We start from the raw sequence: 13,266 nt of genomic DNA on the forward strand, positions 1-13,266 counted from the left end.
CAGTTGTTCAATTGTTCAAGGAGATGCACAGGACCCAAACGAGAATGTTTCCACATCCACAGTTGATTACAGAAAATGGAGAAGGTATAGCAGTTACATTAAAGTAAGGATGTGTGTCCCAGCTGAATGCTACCTCATTCAGAGGTACCTAAGAGGACGGGAGAGGCCCAGAGCCAGCAGGCTCCTGCTATCTTCTTTCCCTAAGGCCATAGCTAAGTGTACTTGCTCAGACCAGAAACCACCAACTACATCACTGATACCTTGGAAACAGTGAATCCAAATTAGAGTCTCTGCTGGAACTGTTTGTATTGAATATTTCACTGGTCCTGTAGGCACCATCCTGTTACATAACTAGCCCCAACAGCAGAGCCCTCTGATGGGCTCACCAAGACCAGGGGCAAATCGTCAATCTCACCCTCATCAATGAACATTGCTTTTAGGCTGGGGCAGACTATCCCCAACCTCTAGGGACCCATGGTTACAATGCAGTGCTATTAGTCAGCAGGCTCCATGCTTTGAACGAGAGTTAGTTGTGTGCAGGAACTTTAGCAAAGCCACTCAGACTAATTCCAGTCCTACTGGAATTCACTCTCATGGGTACCATATAAGAACATGCATATGCTCAGTATACTATAAAACATTATAGAATGTTGTTGTTTTAGTATATGCAACATCTTCCTGTGTCTTTCATTTTCACAGTGTTATACCTTCCTGGATGGGATGCTCACCCACCCACTTTGGGGGGCTGACTCATGCCCCCGAAAGGCTAATGGAAGGTAGGACACAAAAAAGGTATCAGGCTTGTTGACCTGAGTTTTGTCGACTGAGCACCACCCATGGTACCCATGAGAGTGAATTCCAGTAGGACTGGAATTAGTCTGCGTGGCTTTGCTAAAGTTCCTGCACACAACTAACTCTTGTTCAAGATATGGAGCCTGCTGACTAATAGCACTGCATTGTAACCATGGGTCCCTAGAGGTTGGGGATGGTCTGCCCTGGCCTAAAAGCTAAGAAAAGGTGGTGAGACTTCTAATGATTCTGTAAATGACACTAGGTCATCATTAGCAAGAGAGGGAGGTGTTTGTCTTGGAGCATCACTCTGGTTCAGAATGAGAAGGGCGGGTTTCTTGCCAACATCTAACTCTGTGGAGATGGAAAAGCAGACAGATTCCAGTAACTTGAGTGCTTCAGCGGGAGTGAGGGAAAGACAACCAAGTTCCCTTGGAAAAGGAAGAGGAAAGTGGGGCTGAGAGGAGGGATGGCCTTTGCTTTTCTGAGGTTGTCTTAATAGGAAAGAGACATGGTAGAAAAGAGGAATCTTTTTGTAACATTCTTTGGATCCCATATATAGGATTAATCACCCACAGAAAGACTTTCTGGAAATGGACTACATCTTCCTGCCTTTTCAAATGATGAGAGCATTAAGAAGGACGTACACCTACCTGGTCCTCACGGAGTGTAAAACACTGAGCCTTGGGTCTCTTTTGATTTCCTAACTCACCTAGCTGGGGGCCAGGCCCAAGTGGTAGACTCGTGGATCACCCTAGAGAGATCAAGATGACCTCACATGTGGAGCTCAGCGGACAAAACTCGTCAACGAGCCTGGTACCTTTTTTGTGTTCATGTGGATCTTCCAGATACCAAGGAGAGCCTTCTCTCATTAAACATCCTGGTATTTTTCATTTCCATGAGACTCAGACAAAAGCTAGTTCCCTGGAGACTTTCTCAAAGTGGAGACCGTCTCAGTGTGCAGTGGATTTAAATACACTGAGGGGCCTTTGCTAAGTCCTCCATCTCCCAGGAGTGACACATGTTCCTTTGATACTGATGGAGCCAGAGATTGTTTTACCCCAACTCTTTCTTGTGCTACAGCTGAGTCTTGTGGAGTTTATGTTTTTTAAGGGCCTTGCTTTCTAAGTTGTTGCTGGAAAGGGACACTTTAGCATCCCAAAGAGAAAATGTTTTCTTTCCCTCATCTTAATAGGAGGTGAAAAAGACAGACGCCAATCTCAGTGCCAATATTAAGCAGGCAGAGGATCTAAATTTCTGCATTTAGCGGATATCAGTAAATGAGGAGGGAAAAAAACAGGCCCCCAAAGGGATAATGATCAACAACAACAAAAATTTATTAGCTACCCTGTATGTGTTGGTACTCAGAGACCACAGAGGAATAAGAAGTATGAAACCTGTTATTGTAGGGCTGGCTTTCCAGTTGAGGATTCCAGGACAGACACATAATGGATGAATTATAACTCCTGCTACTTTTCGGTGAGCACTTATTCTGTGTTAGGTACTCTACTAAACCCTTGACACCCATTCCACGTGCAGGCAAGAGGAATGTACCCAGCTGCAAACACATGTTGTATCCACATGCAGAGTACAGCAGAAAGAGCACCCACCAAGAGCTAGGGCACTCTGGGAAGGCTCCGTGGACGGGTGGGACTTGCCTGGACCTGGAGGATACACACCAGTTAGACCAAATGAGAGGAACAGAATACTGGAAAATGGTACTTTGTCTGTGGTTACTTTGGTGATGCCTGTTTCCAATCTGCTGAAGGCAGGTACTGTGACTGCTCCCCTCCCCCAATCCTCTGTGACCCTGGTGTTTTTGAGATCAAGGGTAAGGAGTAGGTTTTCAGACTCACCTAAGAAAGTAAGAGAGGAGCAGTCTGCATCACAGCAGACCTTCCAAAAAATTGTATTTGACCCGTGGAAGCAAAAGTGCAGTACAGTGTGTGGTCTTTTGGAGGCGGGGGGTTGGGGATTAGCATGTGGTTTTTATTTTAAAATCTCAAGTATTTCTTGCAGATTTTTGTGATATGTTTCTTTCACACATCTGATGAGGAGATACCAAATGATAATGTTTCAGTATGAGATGCTGGGTTTTTCTAACCTCACTCTTCCCCTAATGACAATAAATGTCACCTCTTAACTCAAATGATTATGGTCCTAAAAGCCTATATTTCTGGGAAAATCTCCAATGTTTAATTCAAGTAAGAGTTTGAGCAGCTCAAGGCCCAACTTCACACTCACAGTTCCTCCTGCCCTCTAAAAGTTCAAGGTTAAAGAGAGTTCAATATTATTAGGAGACCCGTGATTTATTTATCTATTAACAGATCAAAGGGGAAAAATCAAATAGTCTTATTTATAGATCTTGAGAAAAAATTTGATTTAAAAATCCATTTTGGGCTCAGTCAGATGGGCTCAGAGACGCTTCTGGAAGTAACCGCGATGGCTGCCCAAGGAGAACCCCAAGTTCAGTTCAAACTTGTATTGGTTGGTGATGGTGGTACTGGAAAAACTACATTCATGAAACGTCATCTGACTGGTGAATTTGAGAAGTATGTAGCTACCTTGAATGTTGAGGTCCATCCTCTTATGTTCCATACCAACAGAGGACTGATTAAGTTCAATATACAGTATACAGCTTGTCAGGAGAAATTTGGTGGACTGAGAGATGGCTATTATATAGAAGCTCAGTGTGCCATTATAATGTTTGATGTAACAGCAAGAGTTACTTACAAGAATGTGCCTAACTGGCATAGAGATCTGGTACGCATGCGTGAGAATATCCCAGTTGTGTTGTGTGGCAACAAAGTGGATATTAAGGACAGAAAGTTTAAGGCAAACTCAACTGTCTTCCACCAAAAGAAGAATCTTCAGTACTATGACATTTCTGCCAAAAGTAGCTACTTTTGAAAAGCCCTTCCTTTGGCTTGCTAGAAAACCGATTGGAGACCCTAACCTGGAGTTTGTCGCCATGCCTGCTCTTGCCCCACCAGAGGTGGTCATGGACCCAGCCTTGACAGCACAGTATAAGCCGATTTAGAGGTTGCTCAGACAACTTCTCTCCCGGATGGAGATGATGACCTGTGAGAAAGTGAAGCTGGGGCCCAGCGTCGGAAGTCGAGTTTTATAGGCAACTGTCCTGTGACGTCAGTGGTGCAGCGTGTTTGCCGCTTTATTACACAGCTAAGCAGAACACGTGCTTAATCTTTGGATGCTGAAGGAGATGGATGGGCTTTGGAGTGAATGTGGCAGTTTAAAAAAAATACCTTCATTTTTTGGACCCGCCTATTTAGGTGTTTTGGAACACAGTCGTTTCCTCCTTGAGTTTCAAATATAAGACTGCCATAGTCACATGACAGTATTGAGAGGTGGAAGCTTGTTTGTTACTGTCATTGCCATTCCTTTTCATTTAAAATCAGAATAAAGTTGTATTCCAAATATCTAAGCAAGTGAACTCATCTTCTGTTTAAATGAGCATTTTAAAACCACTAACAGGGAAAGTTGTGCCATGTCAGTACTTGAATTGCCTTCACTATTACCACTTAATTTGAAGTCAATTAGTTTAAATGCTCCTAATTTTCTGTATACTTGAATCATTTCACACAAATGTAATGATGAGTCAACAGTATTGTATTTGATAAGTTGTTAAGAGGCGTAAATAATATCGATAGTTAGGCTAAAATAACATCTACCCCACCTGGCTTTGGGCTTAGGTAGTGTCACCTAGAGATGAGATTTGTGTGACCTGTCAAAGGTAGCATTTACTTCAGATGTTTCAAACAGGTAAGAATTATCTTTGCATTTTTTGGCAGAAGTGACCATTTTCTAATGTAAAGCTTGTCGAAGTCCAATGAATTCATACAAATGGTTGCAGGAACTTGAGGGACTTCTCATTTGTTAAAAGTGAATATAATTGTGCATTTACTTTTTTGTTCTTTGATGTTACATGTTTAATGTAAAGTTGGTATTCTAGGAAGATGTTCCACGTTTACCTGCTGTTAAGTACTCCCAAGCTTTAAAGGTTATCAAAGATTAAAGATTTCATTGGACATATCACAGTTTTGATGGTTTTTCTCCCCCCAAAGAATTTTTGTGGGCAGTGCAAGAATACCACAGGATGCTGCAGCATAAAAGTAGATCTTAGGTAAGCTTCTCAGTGATGTGAACCGAATGCCAAACTTTCAGCAGATTAACCACTTATATTGTATGGTTTCCACATGTAAACATGAATTGGCTCTGTCTTGCCTAAGTTTGATCTCGCTGCACCATACTGTCGCAATTAGAAATCAAGACGAGCTATTTTGCTCTTGTAAGTACTACTGTACTATAGTTCAGTTTACCAAAGTTCTTTAAAGAGATGTCCAAGTATCCTTAAAATCCATTTTTATTTATAAGCGAATAGCCTAAATAAGAATAAAAGCTATCTCCTTAACATATAAAACATTTCTATTTCATACCAAAAGTTAACATGACGCTTTATGGAGAACAAGACAAGAGTGTACACTCTTATCATTATTTAACAACAGTCTGAAGGTATAGGGCCAGTAGTTGAAAAAGAGAAAGAAAAGAGATATAGGAAAACAAGGAAGGAAAAGTATAAACATTTATTATTTTCAAACCTGAAAAATCCATGAAAATCAACAGAAACATCATTACAAATAAGATAATTCATTAACAGAATTCCATACATTATATAAGCATCAATTAAAAGATAAAAGGCAGAAGAAGATTTCATTTACAAATGCTAAAAAATAAAAGAAAAAGAACTAGAAATATAATCAAAATGTGCAAGATCCATATGAAAAAAATCTCACAATACTCATGAGAAAATGAAGACTTGAACATATTTCTAGAACCCTGTTCTTGAATATAAAGACTCAGTGTCATACATAATCAGTAACATTTACTAAGCATTTACTAGATAACAGACACTCCTCTAAGTGTTTTACTGTATAACTCATCAAAGATGTAAATTACCCCTAAATTAATCTGCAAATGTAATATGATTGGATTCCATACATTATGCATATACTACCTATTCAAAAATAAGATTTAATTTAAAAAGCTCAATTTCAATAATCCAAGCTGACAACACTGAAAAATCATCCAAGATTCTTGAAGCTCTTGAATAAGGAAGAGGGAGTGCCAGGAACACGAGGTGAATCTTTGCCTTCTATAAGAAATGTTCTTCTCTCAGGACTAAGGCGCTAGCCCCTCTGTACCTCAGTTTCCACATAGGGTGACTTGGCAACCTCAGCTTGCCCCTAGAGAGCTCCAGAGTAAGGCCAGAATCTGCACAAAGACTAGCTGACGTACACACAAAGCTCTGCCAGGAAAGTTCTTTCCCCAGCTTTAGGTCTTGAAAGGACTATACAGGCCAAGAGGGGAAGTGAAACAGTCCGTATGAACATGGATTAGATGGGGCTTTTGGGGTACCCTCTTCTCTGGATATCCCACCCAGCCTCACAAGGCTCCCTGATGCTGACAGTCCCACACTTGAACAGGGCCCCCCAGGGGCAATTTCCTCCTTCAGGGACTTTATCACACAATGATATCTAACAAACTGAGTGGGCCAAGTCAGGGGGTAAAATGGAGTTCCTACCTGACAGTACACCCAGGAGAAGCAGGAAGAGGACGACCTCCTGCATCTTTGATAGTTCACTTCTGTGTACATCTTCTAGCGCATCTCTTCTAGCGCATCTTCCAGGGCCTGAACCCTGCGTTATTACACCTGGGGTCTATTCTAGGTGCTGATCACCTTCTGTTTCTGGCTTTGTTGCCACTCGAGAAATCAAACAGAGGCTTTGGTGTCACTAAGGGAGACTCTAAACACCACAGGACTATTTGTTCTCTGATTACCTGCTTCTGTGATGGCATGGTACCAAGAGGTCAGCCAACCAGCTGATGGGGTCAGCTCAGAGCCCATCTTGAAAGTCCACATCCAAGGTGCGTCTGCACAGAGAGCCCCAGAAGAGAAGTCAAAAGACCAACAGAAGAGCAGAGACACTGAGGTGATGTGAAAAGCTGAACACAGCAGTGTCATCCCTGACAGGCTCAGTCGTCCTGTCACCAGGCACCTTGTCATCCACAGGAACGGGTAGGAAGTAAGAATTTTTCTGCTGTTCTGAATTCATGAGTCAGACTCAGACTTGGAGATTAAAGCATTCATTCTAAAGAGAGGAGCCAAGAGCTGGGGCCAAGGAGACAAGCCAGACCCCTTCTCAAGGCAGACTCCATCCATGTCCCCACAACTCCCTCTCCTGCCCCGGCAGCCCTCAAAGACGTCTGTGAAGGAAGATTTTGGTGGAAGTTTGAATGCACAGGGAAGTGATGTGGCCCATCCCTGGGGCTGCATTGCCCTGCTCCATGCTTCCGTGCCCTGTACAGCCCTGTGTGAGGCTGCAAGCCCTGGTGAGTGAGACACAGCTGGAGTTCAGCATCCACTCAGACAAGGATCAGTGGCCGTGCAGAGGGAGGGTGGGAGTAGAGCAGCCTGTTCCCTCAACGTGGTGCAGAAGGAAGATAGCGGACACAGTGGAAGGAAACAGGACTTGGACCCTCTCTTCTGGTCCTTTGACTCAAGAAATGCCTGCTGGGGGAGGGGTGCCCACCCAGCAGCCCAAGGTTGGTGGCAAGAGACGGGTGGGGGCACCAGGGACATGAGCCACTGGGAGACCCTCAGGAGCTCTGAAGACTACATCTGCCCCACTAGTGAACCAGCATCTGGATACACAGAGGTCAGCCCTGGCCAGTTAGTCTGTAAGAGCCCCCAAAACTGCCACAACAGATCGAGAGACACAACACGGAAGGCCGGCTGAGGAGCCATGCTTGTCCCCTTTCCTCTCCTTCCTCCACAGGCAAAGAAACCAGACAACACCCCATACCCAGGTGCCAAAGCTGCAGCAGGGGAGAGGCTGAAAGCAAGATTTAAGTTGAGTTTGAGATGGAAACTGTGAAAGCTATCAAGGACGATGACTAACTGAAAGTGAACAGGAAACAAGCTATTAAGGAACAAGAAAGGGAGATGTAACAGAGGCAGATGAAAAACAATGCCTGGAGGAAACAAAACCATTTCTGTTTATATACCCCTGGATTGAGACTTCTAGATAAACCAGTTACAGCTGCTCCTAGGCACAAGGAAAGTAAGGCTCAGAGAGGATGTGTAACTTGCCCATTACATCCAAAACTTCGCCAAGTCCTTTCTAGCCTCCTCAGTGCCACCTGCAGCCTCTTTTTCCAGTTTGGCTGCCACCGCTGGGGCTTAGGGGCTTCCCTTGTGGCTCAGCTGGTAAAGAATCCATCTGCAATGTGGTTCGATCCCTGAGTTGGGAAGATCCCCTGGAGAAGGGAAAGGCTATCCACTCCAGTATTCTGGCCTGGAGAATTCCATGGACTGTATAGTCCATGGGGTTGCAAAGAGTCTGACACAATGGAGTGACTTTCACTTTCACTGGGGCTTATTTAGGTCCTGGCATCTGACTGCGATTGTCCCCATAACATCCAATGCATCCTGTAGGAAACCGTCAGGTTATTTTCCCAAAAGTACAATTTTGATCCCTCATTCTTCCCTTGAGAAAAGTCAACTTTTCCTATATAAAGCAGGAAGTGAGATTCAGAATATAATGTCAGTCTGTAGGTAAGTTTCTGTCTAAAATAGGTAAATGGCAAGGAAAACATAGGTTTGTTGTGTGAGCTTAGGCAAATTACCTACCCTTTCAGAATCTCAGTTCCGCTTCTACAAATCAGGAAGAATAACCTGTGATGCAGCATTATTGCGATAGTCCACGAGCTAATGAAGTGAAAGAAACTGGCCCGTAGCATGTGTTCTAGCAATACTGTATTTTTCCTAATAGGGCTATAGTAAAAGCTGCAACATAGTAGGTAGTCAATAAACGTGGGCTGAAAAAGAAGATGACTAAACAGTTGCCAAGTTACCAATTCTCACCTCTCAGTTTTTCCTGTCATATTAGTTACTGTAAATAATCCATTTCATTATGCATAATTAAAGCTGAAGTGATGCCTCAGATTAAGTTATGGAAGACGTCAGAATAATTAAGGCTTTGAATGAAAGAAACTCACATCTGTTTAGTTTTCAGCCTGACTGCACAGCGTTCTTCATGTTGCCTTGTTTTCACCAGAAATAGGGGAATCTCCCGTTCCCTCCCCTCCCTGGTCCCAGGATCGTAAGGGTCAGATTTTGGAATTTGCTATGGGATTTTTTTCCTCCTGTAATGACAGCATCTATTTCTAGCCCCTAAGGTTGTTTCTACCATTATGGTGGTATATTGTCCTTTTGTTGGCTCGCATCTCCTTCTGAAATCGTGTGGTCCAGGCATCTAGGACCCAGCTGGGCCAGAATCACACAGAGGCTGAACAGGACCCTGAGGCCCCCTGCTCTCTTGTTCTGACCTCTGAGATCCTAAGTCCTGATTCCACCCAGGTCTCAGTCAGGTGAGATGAATTGGGTAGCTTGAGGGCAGGCACCCCTCTGGGGTCACATGGAAGACCTGGGGACACTTCCACATCATGTCTGGCCCAGCAATGGTTCAGACCCATAAAGTACCTGAAGGGACTTTTCTGGGATCCAGCTACTGCAAGTGTCTAATTTGCTAACAAAGGCCTTGTGTTCCGAAGATTCGTCAAATTGGAACTTGGAACATACTTTCCTACAGATGGATGACTTGCCACCTACAAACCCTTACATTATCTATAATGTACTTGATACACAAAACGCTATAGACTTCACACGAGAATAGAAGCACTGCTGTGAATGTTCGAAAAGTCCAGCTCCTTCAGTAGGTGTGTGGGCAGGGAGGGCCACCTTTATGTCTGTGGGGAAGCTCTGTCCGTGGTTCCCATTCATCCAGTGCTGGAAAACTGGGGTCTTCCAGGATCCAAACCCTGGGACAGGACCCCCAGATCATACCATTCACGTGCCCTTGCCTCACAGGCCCCTCTTGGGCAGAGAGTGCTCAGGGCCCAGCACACATTCTCAGCAGCAGCGGCCATGCTGATGGCATGAAGCTGCTTGCAGGAACGGGAAGCAGTCCTAGACAGAGGCTTCCCCATGTAGCTGCTGTACCAGCACGCACACAGCTCCAGCACTCCACTCCCAGGGTTCTCTCACACATCTGTCTCCCGTCAGCCCTAGCATGCCTTTCCAGGCCAGAGAAGCTCTTAAACTTTATTGCATCCTGGTTGCTTCACATGTAACACTGAGCCAGATACATGGCTAGTGATCAAAATATTGTGGACTTACTGAATTTACTTTCTACTCCCTTGCCCTGTGCCATTCTCTCCCCTACCCAAAACACCCATCCAGTGAGAGCCCCTCAGCTCTGGTGGGGAAGGAAATTAAATTGCACAGCCTTCCCTACTTCTGGAACCTCAGGAGCACTCACTCCGAGACTGGCCATGAGGATCCCCTCTGAAGCTGAGCCTCAGTAGGAAAGGAAAAATAATTTCCCTCTGCCCTCTGAGTCCTCAGCTGAGACCCCAGTAATAAAAGACAGATTAGCCAGAGAAAAACAAGCAAAAGTTTTAATATGTATACTTCATGGATACACGGGCCTCCCTTGGTGGCTCAGCAGTAAAGCACCTGCCTGCCAACACAGGAGACATTGTGGGTTCAATTCCTGGGTTGGGAAGATCCCCTGGGGAAGGAAAGGGCAACCCACTCCAATTCCATGGACAGAGGAGCCTGGTGGCTAGAGTCCATAGGGTCACAAAGAGTCAGACACAACTGAGCAACTAAACAACAACAACATGGATGCACAGGAGATAGCCAGGGAAAAAGTGATTCCGGGGTAGCTTAGAATTCAAGATGAAACACCATCTTAGTAGGGAAATAGGAGGTGGGGGGGTACCTAATCTTACAGGGAAGAAAATTATTTGGGGGAAAGATTTTTAGGGCCCTTAGAAGAATAGAGAGGAGGTGTGATGGTTTTTGATAGAGTTTGTCTGGATGTGGTGTCCACCTCTAGGCAAAACACCACATCTCTTTTCAATTTGCATTTTTCATCTTGCGATTGAGGTTGAGCATCTTTCCCCAATATTAAGGAATCAATACTGCTTCCTTTTCTTTAAATTTTCTGTTCATTTCTACCATTTTTCTACTGAATTTTTGATACATCTCTTGCTGGCTTGCGGGAAGTCTTGCTATGTTAAGGAAATTAACACTTTGTCTGTAACAGGCATTGCACATATTCCCCAGTTTACCATTTGATTTTTGAATTTGTTTATAGGAGTTTAGGCCATGTAAAAAATGTTTATTCTTACATAGTCAAATTTATCACTTGTAAATTTGGAACCATGGCTAAGTAGCACACAAAATCTCTCTGAGATAATTTTTAAAATTTCATCTTTTCTTCTAGTGCTTTGTTATGGTCTGGATGTTTGTGTCTCCCTAAAATTCATATGCTGACATCCTGATGCTCAATCTGATGATACTAGGAGATGGTGCCTTTGGGAGGTGATTCCCTCATGAGGATCCTGGAGCTCCCATGGAAGGCATTAGTGGCCTTATCAATGAGACCCCACAGTGGCCCCAGAGGGCTAGCTCCCCCTTCCAGCAAGTGAAGATACACTGGAAAAAGGGTCATCACCTGACCGTGTTGGCACCCTGATCTCAGACTTTCAGACTCCAGAATGCTGAGAAATACATTTGTGTTGTTTATAAGCCATCTGGTTTGTGGCATTTTGTTATAGCAGCCTGCATGGACTAAAGCATACATTTATCATTTTATTTTCCACTCCAAATATGATCTATTTGGAGTCATCCCTTCAGGTGTGAGGTGGGATTCAGTGGGAATTTCTCTGTCCACAGCTGTCTCAAAATTCTCTTTAGCCAGCTGAGCCAGAGCCCTCCTGGTTGGCGCCACAATTTGAGGACAATGGAATACTTTTTACCTACATCTCCAAAGGGTGGTTATGCTTGGGACAGAATTATTAAGTCAAGGAAACGCCTTGGGGAGCTCTGAACCAGAAGACCATGGTCAGGAAGAAAGAGCAGCTTCTGCCAAGAGATGCCAAATGCACATATGCAGGACTCTACATGTGTATGAAGGTGTTACCAGGAAACGAGAATTTCTGTCTAGAATTTTCATTTAAACTGATTTAGAAAATTTAATCTAGCTATTTTCAGATACACGCAGTCAACTTCACTGCCTTCCTAGCCAGTCTGGTTTGATAGACGAGTCACAATCAAGATTTTCTTCTTCTTTCTCCTTATCCCTGAAGCTGACACCAATGTCTGGCTGCTTTCACATTCGTCAACATGGTGTTGAGGGCTTGGGAAGGGGGTGGGGGCTGGATACCTACTTTTTGGTCCTCTGATGACCTGCTGCTTCAGATGAACCCCATCCTTCCAGTCTCCAAAATGGCCCCCCAGATCTCCTGCAGTCCTGTCCATGGGCTGCATCCTTTCGATGGAAGTGGTGTCTCCTTGTTCGGGTCTTAAGGCCCCATGGGTCTGCTCTCCTCTGATATCTTTTCTGTCTCACTCAGGAGTCTTGTGTATTTTCTAATGACCACCCACACCCCTTTAAGAATACAGGGAACTCAGGATAGCCTCTGGCCCTATATGTCATACTGGCATTTCTACCCCATTGTTGATACAGAACAGTGGAAGCAAGCTTACAGTTGCCCTGCACTTCCTCCATCAAACAGAGCACAGGTCCCTTCCACTCTCAGATCTCCAAACTTACAAAGATTTTCTTGCATATCTCCAGCAGACACAGCCACACCTGTGAGCTGGCCGATGTAGGGAGGATTGAAAGGATGCACGATTTCCGTGCTGCGTCTAACTCCTTTTAACTCTTCAATCCTCCTCTGTTTGGGTTGAAGGCTTTATTGGTTGGCTTGGAAGAGGGGAGAATGTGGTTGGAGAGAAAGCAGGGAGAAATGGGTGCTGCTTGCTCATATCTTACTTCAGTTTTCTTCTGTCTATACCTGGATGGGCTTCCCAGGTGGTTCAGTGGGTAAAGAATCCGCCTGCAATGGAGGAGGTGGAGACGCAGGAGACATGGGTTCAATCCCCGGGTCAGGAAGATCCCCTGGAGGAGGGCATGGTCTTCCAGTGGGAGGGCATCCCACTCTAGTATTCTTGCCTGGAGAATCCCATGGGCAGAGGAGCCTGTCAGGCTACAGTCCATAGGGTCTCAAGGAGTCGAGCACAACTGAGGTGTCTAAGCACACACGCATGCCTACCTAGATAATGGATTCTGAAGCCAAGGAGTTTGTGTCTTTGTTTTCTGTTTCTGCACTGTTTGGATTATTGGAAACTAGGACGGCCATGACAAAGTACCACAAACTATGGGGCTTTAACAACAGAAATTTCTCTCTCATCCCAGAGACTAGAAGTCTGAGGTCAAGATGTCAGCAGTTGGTTCCTTTTGAAGGCCCTGAGCAAGAATCTGTTCCATGTTTCGCTCCTGGCTCCTGGTGGTTTGTTAGCATCACCCTGCTATCCATCTTCAT

General features: G+C 44.5%; 1 protein-coding gene and 1 pseudogene across 1 annotated transcript in view; one reads left to right on the forward strand and one right to left on the reverse strand.

The window, feature by feature from the left end:
* Positions 1 to 6,595, reverse strand: part of CDHR3 (cadherin related family member 3) — a 68,791-nt gene extending 62,196 nt beyond the window's left edge. The window contains exon 1 of the mRNA XM_027539683.1: positions 6,392 to 6,595. Coding sequence (XP_027395484.1) covers positions 6,392 to 6,437 — 46 coding nt within the window. The 5' untranslated portion in view covers positions 6,438 to 6,595. The remainder of the gene's footprint in view (positions 1 to 6,391) is intronic.
* Positions 2,041 to 4,257, forward strand: LOC113891543 (annotated as a pseudogene).
* Positions 6,596 to 13,266: the final 6,671 nt, after the last annotated feature.

Source organism: Bos indicus x Bos taurus, chromosome 4, assembly GCF_003369695.1.
Source record: "Bos indicus x Bos taurus breed Angus x Brahman F1 hybrid chromosome 4, Bos_hybrid_MaternalHap_v2.0, whole genome shotgun sequence".
Taxonomy (NCBI): domain Eukaryota; kingdom Metazoa; phylum Chordata; class Mammalia; order Artiodactyla; family Bovidae; genus Bos; species Bos indicus x Bos taurus.